The sequence below is a fragment of the Sciurus carolinensis genome, chromosome 18 (assembly GCF_902686445.1).
Source record: "Sciurus carolinensis chromosome 18, mSciCar1.2, whole genome shotgun sequence".
Lineage (NCBI taxonomy): Eukaryota > Metazoa > Chordata > Mammalia > Rodentia > Sciuridae > Sciurus > Sciurus carolinensis.
In genome coordinates this window covers 33,001,184-33,028,790 of record NC_062230.1, presented here as the reverse complement: position 1 = coordinate 33,028,790, position 27,607 = coordinate 33,001,184, and the positions used below count along the sequence as shown (strand labels likewise).

The following is a 27,607-nucleotide window of genomic DNA, read 5'->3' as shown; positions in this document are numbered from 1 at the left end:
AGTGTCCCTGAGCTGCTGAGGGCTGCCCACTGGAGAGGACAGACACACTCAGCCAGGTCCCGGCCTTGCCATGTGGCATGAGGCCTCAGCTGCTCTTCCTCTTTCCAGGGCTCTGTTTCTACAGCTGTGAAATGGGGGTAATGAGGCCCGAAACCAGTGGGGCCATAAAGAGAATCTGGTGAGGAAGCGCATCCACAGTTTGGAGGACAGTGTCCGGGGATGATAAGCGCTTGGCAGGCTTTATTCTCCCCGGTGGTCTGCGGCTGCCTGAGCCAAGAACAGCCTCGCGTTTTGGCTGTAGGTGGCTTTGTCTCACTGCGTGTGGGGCTCTGGTCCCAGGTGTCATATGCTGTGTTTGTCAGGCCAGGCCAGGCTGCGCTGTAGTGACAGATTCACCTTGAACTCTCCATGGCTTGACACGATGAAGGTGTGTTTCTTGTTCCCGCTAATGTCCCACGTGAGTCAGCGGAAGCCCTGCTCACCTTGTCACTCGGAGGAAGCCAGCAGAGGCTCCCGATCCCATCCCTGCTGTCTGCCACCCTCCTACGTCCTCAGTGCTCAACGCAGAGAAGAGGGACAGACTGGGAGCCACCCTGTTTTTAAATGTTCAGTCCTGAAGGGACACACTTCCTGCTGTCTGCCCCAGTGGCCTCACCAAACTGCCAGGGTTGGGGCGTGGGCTGGGACTGGGTCAGGGATGACTCTTTGGTCAGCCGTGACTGTCAGCTACACCAGTGAGTGCACATCCCCCACCTACCTGTGGGAACCTCCTGGCTCAGCAGCTGGTGTTCGGGGGATCAGAGCACCCAGTCCCCACCCCAAGGCAGGACGAAATCTGAGGAACTAACAAGAAATCTGGAGACGAAGACCGAAACTGAAAAGGAAGGGGAATGACAATACATTTGGCTTTGGCTGATTTCAAGATTATGCAAATATTGCATGCCCACTTGGCCTCAGAGGGAGTTGACTTGCAAATGGTCATGTCCCTAAACTATCATTGCTGCTGGCTGTCAGGCACCAGAGCAAACCCCATGATGACCCTCGGGTGCCAGGAATTGATACCCTATTTTCCCTGCTCCCCAGACCCAGAAAGAGGGAAGCTTGGAAAACAGGAGCATGGCTTGGGTGGGCTGCGCTCGGGGCTGCAGAATCCCTGGACTGAGGGAGCCGACCCGAGTAGTGCAGAGGCTGCGGAGTGTGGGGGTGTGAGCAGCGCTTTGGGGACAGCTGGCCCAGGCTGTCTGTGCGCCCAAGGGAAGTGACTTGACTCTCAGGCCGTTAGTTCCTCTGTGAAGTAGAGAGGCACCATAACGGCTGCCCAGCAGGCCCTGAGGGTGGTAAGTGGGGTGAAGTGCAGAGCGCATGCTCAGAGCTCACCCCCTCCTGCCGTTGGAGGGCTCGCATGTGGTGAAGATTCTGTGCAGGCCACTTGGCCTGCAGGGCGTGCCTACAAGCCCCAAGGACAAGGCTCAAGGAGCAGTCTGCAGGCTCCTCCCTGGCCTCGCTGGTAGAGGCCTTTGGTGGTAGGAGCAGGCTCAAATCCTCACTTGTTCTTCTGTGACCTGGGGAAGCCACTGAAGGTCATCTGTAAAATGGAAATAGTAACTGTTTCCTCCTTGCTGTGGGGCTGTTACAAGGATTTAGGGGGATGACCCATGTCGTTCCAGTGTAGTAAGTACCTGTGGTATGGATGCCCAGGCAAATAATTCCCCTATTAAAGACCTATCCACGGTGTGCAGCTCTCATGGTGGCAGCCAGCACCGAGGCCATTTATCCTGCCAGTCACTACCTTTCCAGGTGACAGGCTGGGGTCCTCTGTCAAGGCAGTGCTGCCCTGTCTCCCCTCTGCCCTATGGAGGCAGGTCTGCACCTGGATCCTGATGGTCCCAAGGCAGAGCCTTCGAGTCCACCCTTGAGGTGCTTGCCATGGCAGAGAACCAACGGCGTTGTGGCCTATTGAATCTACTCCCGGTTTCTCCCCAGGGGAAGGGAGGCAGGTTGCACTAGTCCTCACCTATGGCCACGAAGTCCTGAGTGGGCACACTAAGTCTGTGCGTTCTCACTGCCCAGGAAGTGATGTACAGGAAGAGGGAGATAAAATGAGAATCTTCCATACCAGCTGGTGTGATGGCAAACGCCTGTAATCCCAGCTACTCCAGGATCCCAAGTTCAAGGACCCTAATAAAAATAAAAAATAAAGAGGGCTAGGGGTACAGCTCAGTGGGAGAGTATCCTGGGTTCAGTCCCAGTAGCATGTGAAAAAAAGGAAGAAGAAATCACTCACACATGTGCTGTTGAAAACCTTCTCAGGTCCCCCGCAGCCCGCACGCGAGGTGTGCTTGCTAGGCTCTCTCTGACCCCTGCCTGCTCACGGAGCCTCTGCTGGTCCTAAGTCCAGACGGAAGCTCCACCTCCATCATACAGCAGTGAAGGGGGTAGCTTTAAAAATCATATTTAATATTCATGATTATCATTTATGAAATGAGCCTAAACTACTTGTTTTTGACTACCACCTCTAGATATTAAGTGTGGGCAGATCTTACCTAGTGGAATTCCCATTTAGAAGGGGAGGGTAAGCCCTGTGTTTGAGGAATAGCATGATTTCATCCCAGGTTCTTTTGGCCCAGGCAAGAGAAGTTCCATGCCTCTCTCGTCACCGTTCCTTTCAGGGAGGCAGGTAATCAGTACAAATTATTAAAATCACCAGGAATAGATATTTAAAATGCTAACTTTTAGCCAGGCACAGTGATGTATGCCTATAATCCCAGCAATTCAGGAGGCTGAGGCAGGAGAATCAAAAGTTCAAGGCCAGCTTCAGCAATGTAGACCCTGTCTTAAAATAAAAAATAAGTAGAAGACTGGGGTGTAGTTCAGTGGTAGAGTGCCCCTGGGTTCAGTCCACTAAAATGCCCACTTCTAATCCAGCCATAGCCAGACTGGCGGGGAATCTGCTCATCTACTAACTCTCTTTTTACATGGGTTCACTGGGGTCCTGGAGCAGTGGGAGGAAAGGGAGGGCTGCCCAGGTCACCAGTGAGGTAAGGGTACTGTTCCTACATGAGGTGACGGGGAGGCATTTGGGGGGGCAATAAGAGTCCAAGAAGCTGGTCTTGCCCACACTGAGCAGTTGTCTTGGAAGCCCCCTGGGGCACTATTAAGAGTACTCTAGGCCAAGCAGTTCAGTGGCTTCAGGGCTCTTGTTTAGAGCCCTGGTTTCCTTCCAGAACAGCCTATGAAGTCTTTCTGTCATCTGGGTGTTTTCTGTCCCCGAAGGGGGCCTTTGCTCGAGACCCCTAATGTGGGCGACACATAGGGACCCTGCTTTCTGGCAGGTACTTTGTGTTTCAGAGGGAAGAAATCCATGGAATCCTGTGCTTCTGAAGCAGGTGGCAGCCCGGTTTTAGGCCCTTGAAGCCCAAGGCCCCAAGGGGTCATGTGACCTGTCCAAGGGTGCCCAGCCAAGACACGGTAGAACAACCTCAGAGCCCAGGCTTCCTGGTCCCCCATAGCCTCTTGCTGTCGTCTGCACAGCAGGGCCTCCGACCCAGGCTGCCCCAGAAGCTTCAGGTGCACAGGCCACACTCTGGGCCAGCTAGAGCTAGTGCTTCAAGACAGCAGTGGGTGAGGGCTTTGATGGGAGAACGGGCCCAAGAAGCCTCTTGGGTGTTTCTGGTGACCTCTGGGTGGGTGAGCTGAGGAAGGGAGGCTTGAAAGTCTGCCCATGTCCCCCAGCCAGGGGCTGAGCCTCCATTGTAGACTTGGGTGGGCTACAAGTCGGATTCTGCAGCGGGCCTGGAAATGATGCAAACCACACCCTTGGCAACCATGGTTGGAAAATCAACATCCTCCTAATGCACCTCTACCCCGCGCCCACCACTGGCATGGCCCCGCTCCTCCTGGCCCTGGTCGGTTGTGGCCCTGCCATGGAACTTACTCTGTGATTTCCTTTCACTGCTTATAGTTGTACTTGTTAGGCCAAGTAACAGGCACATTAAAGCCGTAAAAGGTTCCAGCAAGACAGTCTGTCTAGTAAAAAGTGAAAGTTGCCCCCTCCACACCCCCACCATCCTGCAGCTCCTCCTCACACCACCACCCTCCCCAGCCCTGGGTCTGTGTCCTTCAGACCTGCTCCTTGCACCTGCACAGTTTTGTGCTTTCTCTGTGACAGACATGGCCTGTCTGCTCCCTGCTGCTGCCCAGCCCCCACACAGGTGCAGTACTTAGTGGGCCCTCAGTAAATATTGACTGACTGAATGATGATGGCCATAGTTTTTATACCGGTGGGACCACATTCTGCTCGTACTGCAGTTTGGTTTTGGCACTTTAAAGCGGGGTTTTCCTGCATCAGGGACACATGGGTGGAGCTTATTGCACATGATTGTACGCAATGGAAATGCCCGAAGTGCTGTCCCGTGTGCAGCTGCCCCCATCAGCAGGCTTTGCACTGGGTCTACTTGTCGCTGTCCAGAGGTCCAGGAGTGTGAGCCTTGGGAGCAGCTGTTCCCAGTCCACTGCTTGGGTGCAAAGTATTCCTCAGTGAAATCGCTGGGCTCAGAGTCAGGTATTACGTGATGATAATGCAGCTCCTGTCCTTCAGAGAAGCACCAACTATTGTCCACCTTTGACATTTGTGCCGGCATGATGAGCAATAACATATCTATCTCTAAGCATTGTGGCCTGTTTAGCTGGTCAGAGGTGGTGCTGAGAATTCCATCTCCCATACTCCAGGTGGCTAGGGAAGAGGCCCAGGTCAGGGCATGGCCTTGGTCAAAATACCAAGGGGCGCCGGGCCAAGATCCCTGCAGGGGCCCAGTCCACCAGCTGCTGCCAATCACCAATCCACTCCAGTCAGCCCTGGGTTCTCCATTTTTCCTATCCATCTTTGTTCCTCAAAGAGGTGCCAGAAAAGACTTCCTACAGCTGGAATTCCTGCCTCTGTGTGAGCTTGGAGGCCACACAGCTGTGTTCTCTCAAACCTCCACTATCCTTCATGCTCAGAATATCTGTTTAGACATTCCCACCCTCTGCTTGGTCGTTGTTTATTTTAAAATAGTCCCAGCAACATGTTTGCTCAGTTATTTTGTTCTCTTCCAAATGTTCCATTGTACCAAATAATATGTCGCCTTCATGGATTCCCCATTCCTTGGGCGTTTTTGTTCTGTTTTGTTATACTGAGGATTGAACATAGGGTTGCTCTACCACTGAGCTACATCTCCAGCCCTTTTTATTTTTTACTTTGAGATAGGGTCTCACTAAATTGTATAGGCTGTCCTTGAACTTGTGGTCCTCCTGCCTCAGCCTCCAAAGTATCCAAGATTACAGGCGGCGCCACCACACCTAACCAAATCCCAGTTCCTTGGAAGACCTACAGAAAGGGGACCTGCCTTATATGACCGAAGCTTCACAACTTACTTTGAAATTCTTGGCTTGAAGAACAACTTAATGGTTATTCCAGTTGGGTACTATGGCACACACCTGTAATCCCAGTGATTTGGGAGGCCAAGGAACATTCCAAGTTCAAAGCCAGTATGGACAACTTAGCAAATACTTGTCTAAAAAATTAAAAAGGGCTGGGGTTGTGGTACGGTGGTCAAACGACCCCAGGTTCAATCCCCAATTTCAGGGCTGGAGGTGGTTCATTTCTTTGCCATATGTAGATTCATCGAACGCTTCGTAGGGGCCAAGCAGAAGAGGGACTGTGGGCAACCCAACAGGAGTTCTTACATGACAAATGTCCTCAGGCAGCAAAATGTGATGTTGATGGGCATCTGCGATATTGCCGTGGAGCCTCTGCGTCTCCACAGTGGACTGTTTTATTACCGCATTTCTTCCAGTAACTCCCCACCCGCCCGCCCCCAGAGAATCTGCAGGCCAGTGTCTTAGGAGGCTCTGGTGGATTCTGCTTTTAAAGCGCCCAACCTCCTTTCTCAGTAAAGACCTGAGGTAAGCAGTTTTCCTTCTGTGTTTCTATCTACCCCAACTCACACCAAGAACTGCTTCTATTAAAAAGAAATGGGAGGTTGTTAATGGGTGTTGAGAAAGATATCACTTATTCCAAAGAACAAAAGGGAAGTTGCATGTGACTTTCAGTAAAGCTCACAGGCCTGTTCAGAATCGGCCACTTGATGAAGAAGCCCAAGGTGGTGATGGGCGTTCCAGGCCTGGTCTTCAGGGCTAGACAGGCAGCAGGGTGCAGAGGCGAGAGCACACTGCTCAAGCCTGACCATCCCCAACTTCCTCCCCACCCCCGTGGAGTCTCAGAAGTGCGGAGCTACAGGGAGAAGGGCCTGGCCGACCACAGCAGGGGTCAGAGGGAACGTCTGTGGGTGCTCTCCAGATTCTGCACTGGCACACGAACCAACTCAGCCTTTGCCAGGCAGGTGACTTCAGCACATCCCTAGCCTGAACCTGAGGCTTCCTTCATATGAAAAGAGAGAAATTGTCAGGAAGACTTTGAGCAAGTGCCTGATACACAGCAGACCACTGGGAGGTGTCACTAGAGGCTCATGATTGAGGCTGCAGATGATTTGCTGCACTCCGGGGTGACTTACCTGTAGCCCCCTGAGGCCTGAGCACCTCCTTCTAAAGCACCCCATTTGCCTTGGCAGGGCAGGTGTGCTCATGTAACCAGCCCTCGCAGGGGTAAACTGACAACCTAAAGCTCTTCTGCACAACATTACCTTGGCTGAACGCTTCCCTGCCAACCAGTCCTTCCTCATTACAGTGTCTGCTTGGGCTCAATATAAAGAGCTCACCATACTCAATTAAAGATAAACTCTCTGAAAACACCCTTAAACCATTCCCTGGCCTGCAAATATATCCAGTGTTTCCTTGAAAGTAATTTTGCAAATACCAGTTTGAACATAATTGATTTCAGATTTCACCCCTTGAAACTTTTAGTTTCTCCTTTTTTCCTTTCTTCTATTCTTGGCACAGAACTTAGCAGGGGTTGAGTACTACTGGGTCTGTTGTCCATTAACTGTGTGACCTTGGGCTGATTACTTAAGCTTTGTGGGCTTCAGTTTCCTCATCTGCAAAATAAGGTGGTTGTGAGTATTAAATTTCTTGATACCCTAAAAAATGCTTGGTGCAGTGTTTGGCCTTCATAAAGTGCTCAGTGCTTGACAGCCATCATTGTCTTTCCCACTGTCCTGATGGGAAGGCCAAGGGCACCGTGCAGCACCAGGGCAGAGCATGTGCCAGACTGAGCACTGTAGGGGAGAAGGGAGACCAGAGGGCATGGAGAGCGTGACAGCATGGAGGAGGATACCCTCTCGAGGAACGGAATGCGTGCCTTGAGCAGCTCCAGAAGGGCCACTGCGGAGCCATGGTGGGAGGTGACTGGGAGTAGCAGGACTTCACGCAGCAGCTGTCAGGCTGCACTTCTCTTCTTGGGCATGGAGCCAGAAGGCAGCATCCCAACCCTGGTGGGCCACAAGGATGGGCGGTGGGGATGCAGCAGCAGGCTGCAGGCAGGGTCCACTGGGGAGGAGTGACGGGGGCCTTCGACTGACTGGCAGGCCTCCTTGTGCCCACTCAGGGCCAGGGTGATTGTTTCTCTTCTGTAGCAGTGGCATTGGGGTGTAGGACTGACTGGTCCTGTTCTTCTAAATGATACCCAACCCCAGTGTCTTTGCAGGGTCCTTGCTGTCCTTCAGGACAGCCGCATCTGTGCTAATGAACCGCCTTGCTGTGTCACCTTCGGGTGGTAGAAGATGCAGGCTGCAGCTCAGAGGGAAACCGAAAGGTGGCATGAGTCAGGGCTTCCAGAGGCTGGGCCCAAAAACCTCTTGCCAGCGCCAGGCAGGCTGTGACTGAGAAGTTTCCAGCCTGAAGTGCGATGACAGTAAACAGTCTGGAGGCCAGCTAGCGTCCACAGGTGCAGGGCTCGTAGGAGGAGCAGAGTGCTCTGCGGCTTAACGGGCCTGCTTGGCTCCAGCTGCTCGGATGGCGCAGCTGAGAGCCGCAGGGGGAGGCCTCGCTCTGAAGTTTGAGGCCTTTGTAGGCACCACCTCCCCCACCCTGCACTTTTTCCAGCCACACCAGGCAGTTCCCTTCTTAAGAATTGACCTCGTGTGTCCCTTTTACATCTGAGTTCTCTAGAAAAAAATCCCTCCCCTTTTTTCTTTGGGGCCCTGCATGCCTGCCTGTGCCCCCTCTGCCCAAATATGCCTTCTCTCATTTCCTTACTGCCTCTGCCGTGCAGTTCATAATATAACTCAAATGTGGGAAATTAGCTTTGCATGGTTGCCATGAATTTTACATGAATCACATTTAAATCAATGAAGTCTGTAGAATGAATCAAGTTATCATTCTCATGAAGAAGTGGGGGCTGATTTAAAGAGGCCCTGGGTGGAGCACATGATGGGAAAGCTGTCCACCGGTGGCTGGGCCACAGTGATGCCCTTGGCCTTCTGCAGCCTGGGCTCTGGGTACCAGGATGCCTTTGAACTATCGACTCTTCTCAGGAGGGATGATCAAGCAGAGCCAGAGTGAAAGTCACATTTTCCATGACTTGTTTCTTTGAACAGTTGCTGATCTTTTTTAAGTGGCTAATCTTTTAAATGACACTCTGTTTCAAATGTGTGAGTTTGGGATCTTTGATCAAGTAGCAGGAAAATGTGGGCGGTAATGTTGTGGAAGGTGGAAAGCCTGCCTTTTCTAGGTCATGCTTCAAGAGCGAGAACCAGAGATAAGAAAGATAAGGAAGGGCAACCAGAAAAAGAAAGGAGAGTAGAGGAAATAAGGCTGAGTAGGAGCCACGGCTGCCAAGGCCTAGTTCAGCCTGGCCACATCATGTGCTGACTCGGGGTGGGGACTCTCCCTCGCCTCTCCTCCTCCACCTTGATCCATCCTGGCTTTCTGTCCATGGCCAGCAGCGTTCTGGGGAGATTGACTGAGCTGTGTGATGGGCAGAAGCGCTCCAGGGGCAGAGGCCAGGCAGTTAGCCAGGCTCATGGGTTGTCCCCGGTGAATGGGAGCGGAGCTGAAACAGCAGTGGCATAAGATTGGCACCAGACAGGACCTCTGCTTTGGAAGGTAGTGATTTTACCATAATTATAGTCGGGTCAGTACACTTCTAGACCCATCTCCCAAGAAGCACTCAGTGGACCTGACTTTTTTTTATTCTTCTAGTACTAGGAATTGAACCCGGGGATGCTACACCCCCCAGTCCTTTATATTTTATTTTTAAGACAGGGTCTTGCAAAGTTGCTGAGGCTGGCCTCATACTGGCAATCCTCCTGCCTCAGCCTCCCAAAGCACTGGGATTATGGGCAGGTACCACCTTGACCAGGAGGAAACTGATGTTTTTCTGAATGTATTTTTTTTTTTAATTAGAAAGGCATTATCAGTTCACTGTAGAAAATTAAAAGAATAGAGACAAGCATTTAAAAAAAAAAACTATACCATAACTCAGATGAGTTCATTTTCCAGAAATGAGGTTACCGTGCATGCAGTTTTGGCCCTCACTCTACACGCCCGCCTTGCTTTGTCATTAGCCACGCCATTCCGTCTACCACACTTTTCCCAAGACTATGTGAATTGAAGGCACTTATGAATATTTTGTCCATGTAAATAGTTGCATCTTCCTCTGACAGATGATGTTCATTTTGCATTTATGTAAATTACACAGTATTCTTTTAGAATAAATTAAGTACAAAGGGAGGGACATAATTTAAAGAAAATATCAGATGTACAGATAGTACAACTATGGAAATCCTAAGGGTGGTAAAGGAATGACTGAATTTTAAGAAACACTATTTTAACAGGATTTTTAAAAACTGACTATGTATGACAGGGGTTTCACTCAGTGGTAGGAGCTTGCCTGGCATCGGGGAGGCCCTGGTCTAGCGTCTCTTTATTTGCGAGTTTTTCTGTATTGAAAGTCCCTTCCCAAAGTTTGCACTTATGAATCCTACTGTAAAAGTTTTGTGTGATCTTGGGGTTAAAGGGGCAAGCTGAGTGGAAGGCTTTCTCTACCCGACATAGTCACCCCCCGGGAAGGCTATGCTGTGAGTGAATGGGTGAGTGACCAGGGCCTGTTTTCCTGATTTAAACTCACAACTGTGAGTTAACACCTCCCATCATGTTCCAATTCCCTTATCTGCAAGATTTAATCAGCTCTGTCACCCTTGACAGATTTCTTTTCTCCCTGTGTTCTGGGGGCCTCTGTAAGTGCCTTTTAATATTTCCATTGTGTGTGTTAATCTTTCATTAGAATTTGATGTATCAGAAATATTTTTAAAAGGCTTAGCCCAATTAATTTCTTTCCCTGCCCTATTATTTTACATCCTTCTTTACCTGAATCATTAATGGCAAAGAGCACTGACATGCAGGACCGAGTTCAGGGCTGTTCTAATTAACTCCCGAGGATGCTGTAAGCCATCCATCAGTCCCAGGATCACGTTACAGCCTGGTGTTTTTTGAATGAGTGCTCTCTGGGAGGCTGAGAACCTCTGTACCTTTTTGGACCTGTTGGACATCTGTTTTATGAATGTCCTGAGACATCTCACCCCAGTGCCGTGGAGTACGTGGAGAAAAAGGGTTTTGGGTTTTGCATTGGTTCGAGTTGTCCATAGGCTGCCAATTCTTTGTAGGAGCCCAAGCCTCATGGTTGCTCAGCTGGCCTCAGTGCTGGTCCTGGGCAAGTCTATCTTCTCTGCAGGCCCCTGCGGTGGGGAGTTGTGCCCTCCCCAGGTAGTGGGGGCAGGCAGTGATGTGATAAGGTGACTGTGCAGTGGAGTCACTCGAGCAGCTGGAACTCCCAGTGCCTGGGTCACACCCACCCCAAGTCCATGAGACCACCTGAGGGTGACGGAGCCAGCTTCAGCCTTCTTAAAGATTCCTGGCTGACTCCACTAGCAACAAAGTTTGGGAGCTGCAACCCTAGGGCTCCCTGAGACCTCCACAGCACGTTCTAGCACAACTTCAAAGGCTTCTCCAGGGCCCACTCTCAACAAAAAGAGAAGATGGACCCACACAAGCTGGCGAGGTGTGCCTGTACCTGCCTGGGACACAGGAGGGCACAGGAGGGTCGAGTGGCCTTCAGCCTCTTATAAATTGCTATCAGGCGTCCCTGCGTCCTGGCCAGTGTGGTGTCGCCACTGCTCCTTGAAGGACTACAGGGCTCCTTCTAGGGAGACCCGGCCTCCTTACTAAGGGTCAAGAGCTGGGCTTCAGCTCATCTGCCTGTGATGGTGTCTGGGATCTAACAGGTCTCCAAAGCACACATGGGCAGAATCGTATGGGCCTGGCCCCCAAGGGTCAGTCCTAAACTCTGCACTTGACACCAGTGCTGAGGTGCCCCGGGCTGCCAGTGGCCTGACCTTGAGAGGTCCTGGGCCCCTCCCAAGCCAACAGTGCCCAGCCTCCAGCACATTGCCACCCAGGTCTGAGAGGCCAGAGGAGCTTTCCAACTCATATATTAGATGAGCTTTCCTGCCCCCACGATGTCATAGCCCCACGCGGGGCCTACCTGTCCTCAAGACCTGGGCACCGTTGAGTCTAGTGGTGCAGTGCATGCAATGCCCAGCTCTCCTCCTCCCTCGACTCTGTGACATGGGAGAGAGCTGTGTGAAGATGTGCCTCTGGGGGCCCTGCAGAGGACATGCTGGCTAGAGGTGACACACAGGAACTGAGTTCCCTCTCTGAGTGAGCCAGGACTGCATGTGGCCAAGCTCCCAGACCCTGGGTCAGGCTGATAGCGCCCAGGTGTCCTGAGACAGGGTATTCCCACCCAGAGCTCGTAGCTGGCAGTGAACTGGGTGGCCCCCCGCAGCTCCAGTGGTTGGGGGTCTCTTCTTGCTCTTGGTCTCCTCTGTGTAGTGCTTCTACTGAGTCCTCCTCCTCGAATTGTCCAACATGGTATCAGGAGCCACCTTGACTACCTAAATTTAAATTAATGAAAACAGATGAAATTTAAAGTTCTGTTCCTTAGATTGTATTAGCCACATTTCAAGCTCCTAATTTCTGTGTGTGTCTAGTTTGACAGTGGAAAAGAATTTTTTAAATTGACATTAATTAATCGAATTTTGAACAGACACATGCTGGTGCCTGTGCGGGGTCCCTGAACTCAACAGCACAGTTACAGGACGTTTCCGTCAGTGCAAGAAGACCTGCTGGGCAGCGCAGCTCGCAGACAGGATGCAGTCAGGGAAGGAGAGAAGCACAGGTTTCAGAGACTTCTGAGTCCCAGCTCCACCTGTTTTCAACCCTGCTGAGACCCTGAGTGTCCTTACCTGTGGGCTGGAGGCAGGATGGTGTCCTCCTTATGAACTGCAGTGAGGAGAGCGTGGAACAAGGGTGAGAACAGCAGCAGTGTTGCTCGCTGGGCCTTGCCCTCTCTCTCCTTCCTCTTGCCCTGAGCCGAGCCTGGTTATCACCCCATGCAGGTGGGACATTGGAAGCCAGCGCTGCACTCTGCTGGGCTCCTAGCCTAGGCAGGAAGCAGAAGCCATGGGGTCGTGATTTTTATCTAGCCAGAGGTGCCCCTCGTGAGCAGCTGCACCCCTACCGAACGTTCAGGGCCGCAGCCAACTGCGACTCAGACTTGCTCACTGTGGACGACCTGCATAGCCCCTTCCTTCCTCTTGCCCAACAAATCTGAATTCCTGGCGTCCTAGCTCCTTGAGCCTGCTTCCAGGCATGACGCTCGAGGTGCGCACCTGGTTGGGGGTGTCACAGACCTTCCAGACCAGTGAGGAGGTAGGTCGTCAGGGTCTCAGCAACCTGGAGTCCAGAATTTCCTGCCAGCTGGTTTTCCCTCCTAATGTGCCCAAATTTCCTGTCTGCCTTTAACTTTTAACTTTCTCTCCCTGCTGGTGGATTTCCACTGCCAAGTATTTAGCAAGAGCAGCTGAAGACAGCCGTGCTCATGCAGCCTGACCAAATGAAGTCACCCAGGCTCTGTCTCTGAAAGCAGCTGATCTCGTAGCACAGGCAGCCAAATGTCACTTTCCTGGCTGGTCCAGATTCATCTAACTTAGTGTGACCCACAGAATCTTTTACAGGATTGGGATTGGTTTAAAGTGTATATGGAAAAAATTGGACCTGACTGGCTGTAGGTATTTCCTGCCAGGATCTGGGAATTGGCCCTTCTGAAGATCATGGTATTAGCAGTGTGACCTGGGACCAGTTACTGGTTCTGTCATGGTCTCTGATTTTTCGTCTATAAGGTGCAGATAATAGCACCTTCGGCCTTGGATGGTTTAAAGTGTTCTTCACAGTGCCAGGTGCTTATTAAACACATAACTTAGAGTGCACATAGGCATACATTTGTAACTGGATAGAACTTTTGAAAACAGTCTTTCTGAAGGATTTGCAAGTGAACATTTGCAGAGTCTCTAGGCAGGTTAGGCACTGCCTTCCTATTGCACTAGTAGTTTATACTAACAGACTTATATCAGTTACTGGTTTATGGTGTGTCTGTCCAAAGTTGGGACCTCATTCCACCCCTGCATCCCCAGTACCTAGTTCTGTGCTGGGCCCATAGTAAATACACAGTAAATCTTTGAGGAGTTAATACATAAAGGAATTAATTGGAAATCTTGTTGATCTTTTCATATCCTTAGTAAACCCTTTGCCATGTATAAGTCCCAGTCTGGGTTGCAATCATAAACCTCTAGCTGAAGGCCTGAATTACATTTTAGTGAATAGCCATAGGCACGCTCCTTTAATTGCCATGGCAACCTTTAGAAATCCCTAGTGCCTGCACATCTGCTTGCACTCTTTGACATGGCTTTAATAAGCTGTCCTTACTAACAACCTCCAACCTCTGCTGCCTTGCCTTCCACTGACCCTTGCTGCCTTATTACACCTAATCCAGTTCCATCAAAGGACAAGAGTGTCCCAAACCTGTCTTGTTCTCTTGTGCCTCTGGCCCGTGACAGTGGCCCTCCCCACTGCTAACTCCAACACATCCTTTTAATCTATGGAAGGACCCTTCCTCCCCACACTCTGGTCCCAAAACCTCAAGCCCCCACAGGCCCTAGACTGCCCCACCCCTCATGTTTTGGTGTATCTTGTTCGTTCTGTTTGCTCCCCTCTGGTCTGTGGGCTCCTTGAGAGCAGAGACTGAGCCTTTTATCTGTGTCTCATTGATGCCTCACCCAAAGTAGACATCCCTTCTCTTAACAACTGTCAAATGAGCACCTGTGTGTGCCTGATGTGGGCAGTGAACAAAAATGACAAAAACTTTGGCCTCATGGACCCAGTGTTCTGGTCAGTAAAGGGTTTTTTGAATGACTAAAGTGAAATGAATGAATGGAGTTCCCTTTCTTACTATTCTTGAATTTTATAGAATAGTGGATGTGTAAGATGGTTTTTGTGGTTGTTTGTTTTTTGTTTTTTGTGGTCCTGGGGACTGAGCCCAGGAGGTCCCATTCATGCTACCACTGAGACAAGTTCACCTTTAAAAGAAGAAAAACTCAGAGGGAAAAATAATTGAGCTTTTCAATATCTTTCATGTTGAAGCAAGTTTAAAGAAGGCCATCTGATTGGGTATAGTGTTATAACAGTTGTGTGATAAGACTGAGTTTCATATTAACCATATCATTTTAAATCACATGCTTTGAAAGTGTTGTGCAAGTGCCACTGATTATTGGTAATCAGTTTGAAGACCCGAAAGTCAAATCATAAAGCAGGACATTTTTTGGTAGAGTCTGCAGCTTTTGTTTTAAGTCCAAAGGTATGGCATGTCTCCACCAGAGGTCTCCCATATTTTACTGTTAACGTTTGAAGTATACTGAATTCCCACAAGCTAATTAAAAATCAGACTGCTATGCCGGTAAGCATTCACTCTGTGAACTAATTTCTGCCAAACGGCCGTAAATGTGTCCCCTGGTATGAAATTTAGACGTTCTTTCCCATCAGAAAAAGAGCATGTGGGTTAGTCCCAACCTCTTAATATGAGAGACAAGGAAACGCAGGCCCACCCAGAAAGGTCATTGCCCCAGCTGAGGCCACACAGCCTGTGAGTGGGCTTCAGCCCCAGCTGCTCTCAGCTCACAATGGCCCTGCTCGTCTCTGCTGAGTTGAATTGAGAGGGCACCTCCTTGCCAGCTGCTGTTCAAGCACTTTGCAAATATTGAGTCCCCATAGCAACCCCATAGAGAGCACCAATTGTCACCCCTTCCTTCGGGCACTTTTCTTAGGAAGCCTTAGAGAGGAGATCGAAAGGCAAGGGAAGTGGTGGCCCTAACTCTGAGAACTTCCCTCTGGGGAAAGAGGGTGAGCGAGATGTGCCCATGTGGACACAGGGAAAAACTTCACAGGCCCTTCCTGCCCCTCAGCTCGTTCATCCCTGCCACACCCCTTTGGTCAGGTTTGAAAACTGAGACTCAGAAATGTCACCCAGAACAGGGAAGTACCTTTATCCTGTGGCCTAGGTCCTGGCACATAGTCATTACTGGGAAGGTACAGAGTGGACAGACCCGAACCATCCTGTGGAGGAGCCCAGAGCCAAGAAATCCTGGGGCTCTAGAAGGCCAGGATGTCCTTGTTCATTGACCACCAGACTACTGGGGAGCAGGAAGGAGGGCGCTGCACCAAAAACCCGTCCTGCGTTACACTATCCGGTGTGACAGTGAAGTCAGGTATTCAGATCTTTTCCTGGAAATCTCGAGTATTCCATTCACTGCCTCACAGGGTTAGGTAACTTTATTTACTCATGCTAAACAGGGCCATTTTCAGAGAGGAAATTATGCAATGTGCTATGCAAATATGGCATTCCGGAGAGCAAGTGTGGAGATAAGTGTGGTCACCACTGCATTATGAGATGAGATATGTGTCCCTGGTGGCAGGCTGCGCGTCACCTGATAAGGGCATATGCCATGCTCTACTTGGAATTGCTGCCCATTCGGGTCCTGTTTCTGGTAATTACATTGTCACCAAGTTGTCTATCTGAACTTTGTGCGGTAAAAATAAGGGGAACAAGGATTAACGCTTTTCTGAGTTGCCCATCTTTGCATATTCTGGATATTTGGGAACAGGAAGAGTAAAATACTCTGTTCTCCCAAGAAGGGAGTCTCTGAAAACTTTTCCAGGTGTCATTTTGTGACAGCCAGTCACATACTTCACTCAACATGACTCGTGAATTTCAAACTAAAAGAAAAAGTGGCTATGGAAAACCCCACCTCAGGAGGTGGGCAGAGCCAAGCCAAGGCCAGCCACGGGCACCTGGGACAGGCTCCCTGTCCTCCCCGGCCCCAGCCTGCCGCTCTGAAAATGGCACTACCACCCCTCCCTCCACTATCCATTGTCTCCAAGCCATTTAACAGCCACCGTCATGTAATAGCTACCAAGCGAACAGTGACATTTCTCCCACCCATGTCTGCAAAGTGAACATTGATATAGTGACCTGGTGGCCCTGGAATCCTGGGAAACTAAGAGGTGGCACCCCCCCCAGATCCAAACTCTTCTGTTCACATTCCTGCAACTTGTTCTTGGAAACCAAATGGATTTTCACAGTGAGGGAATCTTGTGGTCATCAGTCAGAAGTGATAGGAAGTCAGAAAATTAATAATCGTTGCAGGTACTGCATATTGACCAGGCACCTCGAGTCAGGCTTGCTGCTGTGACTCGTCTGAATGTCACGACAACCCTGGGAAGCCAACCTTTCCCCCGAGGTGTTACTGTGAAATCTCTCATGCAACCACCAAGGTGTAAGAATGGTACTTTGAACATCTGTATATACACCACCTGCCTCCTCCCACTAACCTTCTACCATGCTTGATTTCTCACCTGCTTCTCTACCCCATCCATCAATCCATTCCTGTTTTTTAAAACATGTTTCAGAGTGCATTGCAGACCTCAGTATCCTTCCCCCTAAGTACTCCAGCTTGCATATCTTGAGTAGAGCTGTAAAGTCATTTTATTACCCTTGGCCTGCAAATGAGGCATCTGAAGTGAAGTCACAAGCCCAGGGTCAAAGGAGCTAAAAAGCGGCAAAGCTTTGATTCATCTGCACACCATTGGCCCCAGACCCAGCTCCTGATTCTTCCTCTGCACGGCCTCCTGCATCCAGTGCTGTGTTTATGGGGAGAGAAGTGGGGGTGAAATGTGTTAGTGGGACACGGTGCTTCAGCCAGGTGCTCCTGGCACTGGGCAGTGGCAGGCAGAGAAGAGACCCAAGGCCAGGACATCCGCGAGGCATCTGGCATTAAACTGTAGCCCCAGCAGTGGAGATCTGGGAACCAAGCTCTGGGTCACAGTTCCTCTGGGTGGCTGGGCTTCATCAGATGACCTACTGTTTGCCTGGTTGCTGCTGTCCTTTGCAGATCCAAGGAGCAACCCCAGGGCGTTTTGTTTGTTTGTTTGCTTTGTTTTGTGTTTGTTTGGTTTGGTTTGGTTTTTTCCCACTTTATTCTTAGCGGGGCTGCAGCAGAAGCATTCATCAGGGAGGGATCTCATTGCACAACTGCCCCCTGGCCCTGTGGGGAAGGAATGCTTTAGGAGCTTCAAAGAAGACGAAGTAATTGATTGCTACTTGCAGCAAATAACCCATAAGCTGTTGCTGGGTTGATGGAGAAATGGTGACTTAATTTTCTTTAGAGGATTGATTTGACTGTCAGGAGAAGCAGCCAGCCTAATTGAGTGTGCCGGTTCACACCCTCGGTCAACAAGCAGAGGGTCAGGGGCCTCAATCGGAGTGCCCCCCAGAGTTCCCTGAGCCTCAAAGAGGTCTGGGTGTCGTTCCTATAAGCCTGTGAGCTGAGTAGGGTGCCATTCCCTGGCGTCCCAGCCCAGCTTAGCACATAGCTCCCAAGGAACTGTGGCGGGCAGGCCAGCTTCCTTGCTCCTTGTGCTGTAGTGGATCATGGCATCTTTAGGTGTGTGACTTTAGAGAACTATTGCCCGTCTCCCCTCTGTCCCCTGCAACTCCCCAGGCGCTGCCCAAGTCATGCACCGCTGGCTGGGTAAGGCCTCTCCCACCACTGCACCCTGGCATCGGGGAGCTGTGTGATGCTGGTTTTCCCTTAAGTCCCTCACCACTGTATCTCAGCATCTGAAAGGCCCCAGGGACAGTGGGCACCCCATCAGTGCATGCATGAAGAAACTCGAGGATGGGAGACAGGCAGCATTCCCAACTGGAGGGGCACCTGGGTCCCCTACCAAGAAGGTCACCACGTGCCCAGTGAAGAGACAGCCTTACCAAAGGCAGCAAGTAGCATGCAGGTGGCTTTAGGTCTTCAGCCTCCAGGGCCTGCCTGTTCAAAACTTGCATGGTTTTACTGTCCCTGGCCAGAGTGGGCCACAGGTAGCCGAATGGGGGCTGTCCCCTTCTATGAAGGAAACTAGATAGGTCTTCTCTCTGGCCTTATCCAGGGGACCAGACCCCAGGTTTTGATCAGCTTGCTCAGGATAGCATGAAGGTCAAACGTCCATCAACCTTCATACCACAGCCAGGTCATTTGCCAACCTGTGTCCTTGAGGAAGTTTCTTGACCACAGTTTGTGTCTTCTGGACCAGAGGCTCCTGAGACCATGTCCAGTGGGACCAGCTTACCGAAGCTGCTGAGGAGGGTGGTCACGTAGCACTTGGCCTTGATGAAGCCCCTGGGCTGGGCTCTCCCCTTCAGAATCAGCCCTGACCGTCTTTCGGTGTGTGGCTCAGGAGATCCGAAGCCCAGGTGGCACGACATCCCCCATTCCATTGAAAGTGCCCTTGCTGCCGCAGGCCACCACAGTTTCCCCTTTCTATCTCACTGGGATAGAAACAGCTCGAGTGGATGCAGAGGGGTCCGCACGTCGGCATCCTTTGCAAACAGTCAGAGGCCTCTGTGGGCCACGGTCATCTGGAAGTCTCACTGCAGACCCTACCTTTTTGGAATCCCCCCACCCACTCACACAAGGAATCTGTACCCTGTTCCTCAGCCCCTCCTGACCTATGAAGAGCAGCACGTGCCTAAAAAAATGCCTGAAAGACTGGGAAGTTTACCATACTGCTAATCTGCACTCCATCTATGGCCTAAAACCCAGAGTCTGATTTCAAAGCCCTGGAATTCCGCTGGTCTAGAGATCCCCCATAAGGATGAAGACTTCCTTGACTCTAAATGTAGCTGGAGCCACCTACTCCCAAGAATTAAATTATGGTATTGGCATCCATATTTTATTATGGAAGGGATCATTTAAATACAGCCAAAGTCAGTCAGCCCTATTTATTGCTCAGTAATGAGCTACATCCTGCCAGAGGGAGGAAGGCTTCAGTCCAGGTGCTGAATGGCCTCAAAATGGGAGCATCAGAAACCGTGAGCATCCCCCACAGCCCCAAATACCTCAGCACAGCAAAGCTAGCTAGCTCCATGGGGCTTAGAGTGTAGGCAGAGAGAACAGCCAGAGCAAGGCAGGGCCAGTGAAGGATTCCAGAATGGCAGGCACTGGGGGGTGGGGACTGAGGGAGACATGGGAGAGAGCAACTGGGGTGGAGGCCATCAGAGATGGAGGGCCGTGGAGGATCTTGTAGGACAGTCCATAGGTCTATGTACCTCGCATACTCCATGACCCCACAGGTGTTCTGAGAAATGCCCAAAACCCACAATTCAGAGTCTCCATCTGAAGAGCCCAGTGTGGTCGAGAGCCTGACTCTCCCTCAGGTGAGGGCTCCGACTTGGGTCCTGCTCCAGGAAGTCAGGGCTCTGCCAGGCATTTGACTTGTGCTGGAAGGTGCAGTGACCGCCTCTGACAAGGACCACACAGCCTGCTTCTGCAAGGTGTGCAGGGCATGAGTCCAATCCCTTCTCAAGTCCCGTCGGCAGCCCTGAAGGGGATTAAGTCTTAGTTTTGCCAATGAGGAACCTGAGACTCAGGGAGATGACTTGCCCAGGGTCACACAGTTATTAGTGGCAGAACTGGAGTTTAAACCCAGTCACCATGGCTCTAAAGCCCAAGCTGTTTGTAGCTCACCGCGTTGCCCTGATTGTGCACTTCGTGGGCAGGTGGCTCTTTCATGCTCTTTCCATTTCTCCTCTCCCCACATCCTAAACTTCGTCTGGGAAATGGCCACACTGGTTTTCCTTCATGCTGCTTAATCCTGCAGGACCTTCTGAGCATCCAGAGTAGCCAGCCCTGATCTAGTTTTTCAAGATGTGCTATGCAGTCCCTTGGTGCTGCTGGAAGAATTTTAGAATTTGAACTATAATTGGCTACAGCACTAAATTAAATAAATCACCCCACAGTTATCTATTGCTGAGAAATAAACCACCTTCAAACTTTCTGACTTAAAACACATTCATTTTGTTTGCAAATATACAATTTGCCTAGAGCTTAGTAGGAAAGCTCCTCCCTGCTATAATGACTTCTGCTGAGAACTAGAGGACCTGCTGAAGGCTGGCCAGGGACCCAGGACCTTGGTTTCTCTCTTCAGCTATTTCTGTGGCTGCCTGGGCTCACAGCATGGCACGTGGGTTCTGAGAACATTTTTATGATCTTGCCTCAGAGAATACATAGCAGCACTTTGTGTGGTACTCTCTTGGACTAGGCAATCACAGAGGCCCACTCAGGTTCTAAGAGAGAGGACATAAGGCCCACTGGACATGGTGAGAGGAGAACCCAAGTCACACTGTAAGAAGAAAACGCAGGATGGGAAGTACTGCTGTGACCACCTTTGGAAAGTGTAGTCCGCATGAAAATTCATTCCGAGCCACTCTGGTACAGCAAAGAGAAAGTTTCAGGCACTAGTGTGTCTTAGAACATCTAACTTTGGGGTCTCCTCTTTGATCAAAAGAGCAGGCATAATTTAATAAACTGCCATCTTTCTATCTTCATGATCACCTTATTGATTGTAAGAAATTCTGCGTTTCTGCTCATAGTACTGATATGAGGCTTCCTTTCTCAATAAATTTATTTTAGCAAAACACAAATGCTTAAAGAGAAAATTAAGCACAAGCTGTTTTGCTGCTGGGAGTGTATTCCCACATACATATGAATAAAAACATTCCTTCAGCAGATAGAGCAAAAGCTTATGGAGCGTCCATCAGTTAGGTGCTGTTAAGTCATTTGGAGTCTCTCTCACAGGAGGAGTCAGTACCGCTGTGAAGGGTCTCTGTCCCTTGTCGGGACACATGGTTCAGTGGCATAAGCTCCATTGTAGACAGTGTGTATGACTTGCCACCACTGTGAACAGCAGGGCAGGACATAGCCACATGAGCACTTGAGAATGCACAGTGGGTGAAGGACAAGAAATCTGCACATTGTCCCTGCGGAAGATTTATCATCCACTGTGGAAAAAAAAGTTCCATGCCTTTTAAAAGTGTGCTAGCTAGTCAAAGAGATTAACAAGCTTACTTTTTCAAATAAAGTAAAATGGCATATCTTCTCTGCCTCCAAATAAATAGGACGGCGGCCCCTAGGAGTAGGGGCCAGAGCTCTGCTGAGAGGTGTGCCGCGCGTGGGGTCGTGTGGAGATGTCTGCTCTCCTACCTGCTCTGTCCGTGGGCCTGGCTCCTCCACAGATCAGCCCTACCAGTGGGACCTGAGCCTCTCCTCTGGACCCTGAAACTCAAGAGCCAGTCCTCATTCTCAAGGTCACGGTTGCCTAGAGCCTGGGGAACCCAGGCCAACTCGCGCTGCACACACGTGGGTTGAACCGGACCCTGGATCTCTGGGACTCCCAGGACTGGCAGTTGGGAGACACAAGGCTGTGTACCAAGGGTGTCATACGAGAGCTCCCAGCGTCTTCTGTCTCCCAGCTCTCCCTGGTTACCTACCGCCTTCGTGATCAGGCAGAGCCCTGCTGGCCAGCAGCTGGACCCAGAGCTGCTCCCTTTCCCTGTTTGGGCCCCAGAAGGACCTAATCCCTTTTTTTTGTCAGAATGTAGAGAGATATGCCTTTTTTCCTTATTCAATTTTAATGCAGGATGCAGGTAACATGTCCATGTCCCCTTCAGAAACAGAACATTGCATATAAACTAAAATCACCTTGCAACTTGCTTTTGCCGCTCAACACCATTTTTTTGAGACTTAGCCCTACGGATGTCTGGGGAACAAACACACTCTCTTCAGGCTTTCGCTTAGGGCTGAACATTTGGGCCTTTACAGCCTCCAAAGCCGCTCTCAGCATCCCCATGCACATCTCGTGGCCCCACAGCTGAGTATTTTTCTTGAGAACATACCAATTGCCAGGTCATAGCATGTGAAACTTTCAGTTTTAATATACAGTGCTAATTTGCCCTTCAAAAGACCTGTGTTAATTTGTTCTCCTACCAGCAGCCTTTGAAAATGCCAGTTTCTCAGTGTCCTCAGTAACACCTGATGTTATCAAGCAGTTTTATATTGCGTGAGTAGGAGATGGTATTTTGATTTGATCTGGTTCCTGATTTCTCAGAGGATGAGCACCTTCGTATATAGGGCTATCCCGGCCCTGCTCTGTGAACGCTTCACGGTTGCTACTTCATCATCTTGCCGATTAGATCATGTGGTTATTCTCCTATAGTGTCTCCCAGTAACTTTGTGCTACCTCTTTAAATGGAATTGGAGTCCCCATTCTTCAGGAGTGAAGTCATCGCAGGAGGGGGCCAGGAGGTTCAGATAAGCACCGGGTTCTGGAAAGCAGCACAGGTGGGTGACCAGGAAGCCTAGTTGCCAGCTGCACCAGCCACTCCTGAGACAGGCAGGGAGGCTCCAGAAGCTGCCATACACTCTGGCAGAGCTACCTGCCACCCAGTCTCTCTCGCATGCCCATGTCCCTCACAGGATCCTACGTGACCCCTCCGACTCCCAGCAAAATCCATGCAGGCAACATCTTAGTGTGTGGGTACTGTTGGCTTCCATTCAGCAACTCTCTCTGGGTTCCTCTGGCACCCAAGACCCTGCAGCCATCCAAACACAATCACCTGTCCCCAGCACTCCAGACAGGAATGCCCACACCCCTGAAGGGGATGCACAGGTTCCCTGAAGTGACACAGCCAAGTGTCCCAGGGCCAGCATGTCCTTCATCTGCCTGAAGGACATCTTGTGTAGCCAGCGGATCCCCCACAAGTGGAAAGCAGAGGCTCCCCACCCAGGGGCCTTCCTGCTTGTAAGTACACTGTGTTTTCTTGTGAAATCTCATCGAGTCTCACAGGGCTTTGATGTCTCAAATGGCATTTCTGAAAGCTCTTCCGCTTTGGGGTTTCGTCCTTCCTTTTCTGTTCTTTGTGGTGGAGGTGGCAGGTCGTCTTTTCCCTGACGTCCCTGAGGCAACTCAGCTTTGTGAGGGAGTCCAGTTGCCTACTGACATGGATGACCGCGTCACTTTCCCAGGCTCAACTCTTCAGGATTCTTTTGTAAAGGAGAGCAGAGGAGAAAGCTGAGTTGTCCTGTTGGTGGAATAGGGAAAAGGAGAAAGAGAAAAATGGAAAGAAAAAGCAGCTATTGTTTTTGTTCTGTTTTTAAAAAGTGAATGACTCTCATTGAGAAAATATTTTAAATATTGAGTAAAGACAATAAACTCTACCTACCATACAGAAAATGTTTAAGAATGAACAAGACAGTTTTCATGTTTTATAATACAGAGGACCAGATATCCAGAGAAAGCCATCCAGGATGCAATGAAAACTTCAGGAGAAAGTATTTCTTTCTGAATTTTTCAGAATCTTTGGCTGGGATGTTGGGAAGGGAAGAACCTTGCCATAGATAACATAATGTACAAGTCCTAGCAGTTAGCCTGTTTGGTCTGGAGTTTGCTGTGGGGATCTGGCCGTCCCAGGTATCGAGTGCTAGAAAGAAGCCAGGGAAATCCTCAGCCAATAAAAACTTGGAGGGTGGACGGCAAACACCCCAGAAACCAGAACCAGGGACAGGTTACACCCCCAAGACTGCACTGAGTTGTGCATTTCTGGGGAGCCCCAAAGAGAGATTGCATGGGGAGAGATTTTCGTTCACACCCTTAGATCAAATGAAAAGTGGTTGTGGGGGTGGTGTGGAGAATACCTGGGTCTAAGTTTGTTCTGTGTTTGGGGCTAGAATTTACACCATTTGCATTACCTTTCTCTTTTCCCAAGAAATTTAAGCCAAATATTTGGTCAAAGTGCTCCCAACAGAACTAATTGGGGTGATGGATGTTCTACAACTGGAAGGCAGTAATGCACCATTGTAAATCCACTGCATTCAAACCATACACTTCAAATGAGTGAATTTTGCCATCTATAAATTACAGCTCAAAAAAACTGTTAAGAAAAATAAAGCACATTACCATTCCTCTAATCAGACTTGTGTTAATATGCTTGCACACTGCCCTGCACTTACATTTGTTGGAGGGATACCTGGGGGGGTTTTTAAGAGCATTATTATTATACTTAGTATCTGGATTCCTTTTGGAAAAATTGTACATATAAGGAATTTGATTTCAACCTCCATGTCCCTTTCCTTTTTCTTCCCTCCTTCCTTTTCTCCCTCCTCTATTGTACTGATCTTCCTTTCACTCCTTTTAATTTATTTTTGATTGGTACTTTTACGTATACATAAAGGAGAAATTCCCTTTGGTACATTTATATATGGGGATGCCTTTTTAAACATCAAATTCATAGCATCGAAGTAAATTTCTATTTTTCATTTAAAATTGTAATTTTTTCCAACATCATTGTGCTTATTGTAAATAAGGTTTCTGGGTTGTTTTTGGTTTGTTTTGGTTTGTTTGTTTCTGGTGATGCTGGGATGGGTCCAGGGCCAGACACATGCTAAGCAAGGGCTCTACCGTGCCCCGAGCCCCACATACATGATTTTTAACTGGAGTTTTTAATATGTATTACAAAAGTATATCTTGAGTCCTCTCTTATTTTGAAATAATTTCAAGTAGGAGAATGACATATGGAACAAAAATGGAAATTCTCCTTTAATACCCCCCCACATATACACTCCCACCCCTGTCTGTCTTCTCTCCCTGCAGGTAACCACTATTCACTGTTTGGTTAAACATAATTTTTACATGGGTATAAATTTTCTTATCTGGTGAGGAAAAAAATCATAAATTTGTTTCCCTGTTTGGGGGCATTTGGGGTGTTTCCTGGTTTGACGATCTTTTCTTAAACGTGTGGTACAGGGTTTCACTGGAGAGTACGTAGTAGATGCGACTGTCCTGTGTTACCGAGGTGTCTTCAGTGTCATCGAGGACAGGACTACATGAGACATCGGATTCAGGGATCGCTTTCAAGGAGAAGGGAGGGTGCCCACACATAGGATTCCACACTGAGTCGTCTTCCCATCTGTCCTTGTTCCCAGCACCAAACATCTCAGATCGAGGACATTCTTCCTCCCCCGGGCTCATACACCACCTAGCGCAGAGCTTGGCTCTAAGTTGACAGACACCAAATTGAGGACTCAATGGTACTGTCGTGGAGAGCAGGGCGCTCCTCTTTTCCTGTCTGCTTGATTTTGTTGACACCACCTCAGACTGCTCTTATGATCCAGAGGAAGGCTTTGAATGCTCCTGGGAGCCTTGGCTCTTGCTCTTGTGTCCGTGTCCTTGCCTGGGCAGCGTCGGCAATCGAACCTAGAGCCCAGCACATACTTGGCAGTGCTCTCTCTACCACCCAACCGCATCCTCAGCCCCACCTATTGGTTACTTTAAGCTACGGTTTGAGTACTTGATACGCAGTAAACATTTACTAAGGGTTTATTCTACTTTATATCAGTCCTAACATATAGTGCTTTGAGGCCATGTACATTATTGCCATTTTTTAGATGAGGAATCTGAGACCCAGAGAGGTAAAGAAACTTGCCCAGGTTACCCAGCTGAGAAGGATCTTAGACCCAGTTCTCTGTGGCTCTAGACCCTGTCAGCTCCGCTTCCTGGCAGAACGAGAGACAGCTGGGGGACCTTCTTGGGCTGGCAGCCAGACTTGTGCTCATTCTGCTCTCTACTCCCTCTTCCCAGATAACAGTGACTTGATTGCGTGCACAGTGATCACCAAGGATGGTGGCATGGTCCAGCGATTCCTGGCTGTTGATATTTATCAGATGAGTTTGGTGGAGCCTGACGTATCCCGGCTTGGCTGGGGAGTGGTCAAGTTTGCAGGCCTTCTCCAGGTAAGATGACCGGAAATTCTGGAATTCCTTCAAAATTCTCTGTACAGACACACATACCCAGTTATCATCTTTATAGTCCATTTCTAACCATGCAAGGCCTAGTGAACAAATTGCCCATTGAAGAAAGCTGACTCTGCACAGATAAGGGCCAAGATTCCTTAAACCAAAACCCGTAATCCCTCTACCTCCTTTCCCCTGCAAGAGATAACCTCCATGATCAGGCTGATCCTTCCAGATCTGTTTCTCTGCCAAATGCACGTAATTACTCGAACTAGTTTTTAAAACTGTCCAGTCGGCTCTATCTACATCTGCATATTCAACCAACTGAGGATCAGAAAATCTGAAAAGATTGCATCTGTACTGAATATACCCACTTTTTTCCTATCATTTTTTTCTAAGCAGCATTTACATTGTATTAGGTATTGTAAGTAACCTGAAGATGATTTAAAGTATAAGGGAGAATATGTAGATTTTATGTAAATACTGTGCCGTCTTACAATACGGGAGGTGAACACCTGGAGATTTTGGTGTCTTGGGGTCCTGAAACAATCCCCTGTGGGCACCAAGGGATGACTGTATCTACATTTCAGAATATATATTTTTTTGTGGTGTCACATTGAACATACTGTCAACCTTTTTTTTTTTTTTTTTACTCAATCATATCCCTTAAAGACTAGCCATGTCAGTACATGCAGACTTACATATATTCCTTTTAACTGCCAAGTGGTTGGACCGGGCACGTTGAGCCAGAGCTCTGCTGGCTGTTCCCAGCTTTTTACCTTTCCAAATAGTGCTACTGTGAGCAGAATTAGTCTTACTTCCTTATGCACTTGGTCAGGATTTCCCTAGGTGATAACCAAGAAGTTGGCATGTGCCTGTTTCGAGTGTTAAGAGATCCTGCCAATTTCCTCCCTAAAATGATCATTGCCACCAGAACTTTATGAGAATTCCCTTCCTCTCACCCTGACTCCATTGTGGGAAGACTCTAAATTGCCTAACGCCAAGTGGGAGCTTGGGGTTTTTAATGTTTGTTAATAAGAGGGGTGGCGAATGCCAACCCGGTGAGTAAAACAAAGAACCAGACTTCAGAGGGTCAGGAACAGCCTTGCCACTCACCCCTCTGCATGCCCATGGTTCCTAATTTCCAGCACGCATGTCTCAGCCTGAGATTTGCCCCACATTGAGGCAGGCCGTTTCTATGCTGTGCGGTTCTTGTTCCTGAACAATCTTGACCAGGCCGCCCCACCTCACCGTAGTGTGGCCTGCTGGCCATGTCTCGCTGTGGGTCACTAGAGCCACCTGCATATTTGAAGGTTCTTCTGCAGTGTGCTTACTACTTGCCCCACCTACTTTTTTTCAGGATCTTTCTATTTTAAAAATGTCTTTTACAGAGAATGATGAGAGACAACCGTAGAGCCATTTGTTTTAAGACTTGCACAGAAGCCCTTGTCCACTAGGCGACTTAGGCTTCTTATTTATCTAGGCTTATGATCCATTTCCTTTAGAATTCAGTGTCAGGAAAGAGTCTTCTCCCTGAGGGATTAATACACGTCCCCCGTCAGGCAGCGAAAGCCTCTCGGCCTTTTCTTCTGTCGTCTTCCAGCAGC

General features: G+C 49.4%; 1 protein-coding gene and 1 long non-coding RNA gene across 7 annotated transcripts in view; one reads left to right on the top strand and one right to left on the bottom strand.

The window, feature by feature from the left end:
* The window catches only part of Clec16a (C-type lectin domain containing 16A), a 190,029-nt gene that overhangs the window by 114,408 nt on the left and 48,014 nt on the right, over window positions 1-27,607 (top strand). For all 6 annotated transcript variants that reach the window (XM_047533059.1, XM_047533057.1, XM_047533058.1 and 3 more), the window contains one exon: window positions 25,849-26,000. In XM_047533059.1, coding sequence (XP_047389015.1) covers window positions 25,849-26,000 — 152 coding nt within the window. The remainder of the gene's footprint in view (window positions 1-25,848; window positions 26,001-27,607) is intronic.
* Window positions 11,548-15,496, bottom strand: LOC124970032 (uncharacterized). Its single transcript, XR_007106066.1, has 3 exons — window positions 15,369-15,496; window positions 12,240-12,436; window positions 11,548-11,888 (listed from the first exon to the last, which is right to left on the bottom strand). It is a non-coding gene; the product is annotated as an uncharacterized LOC124970032 (long non-coding RNA).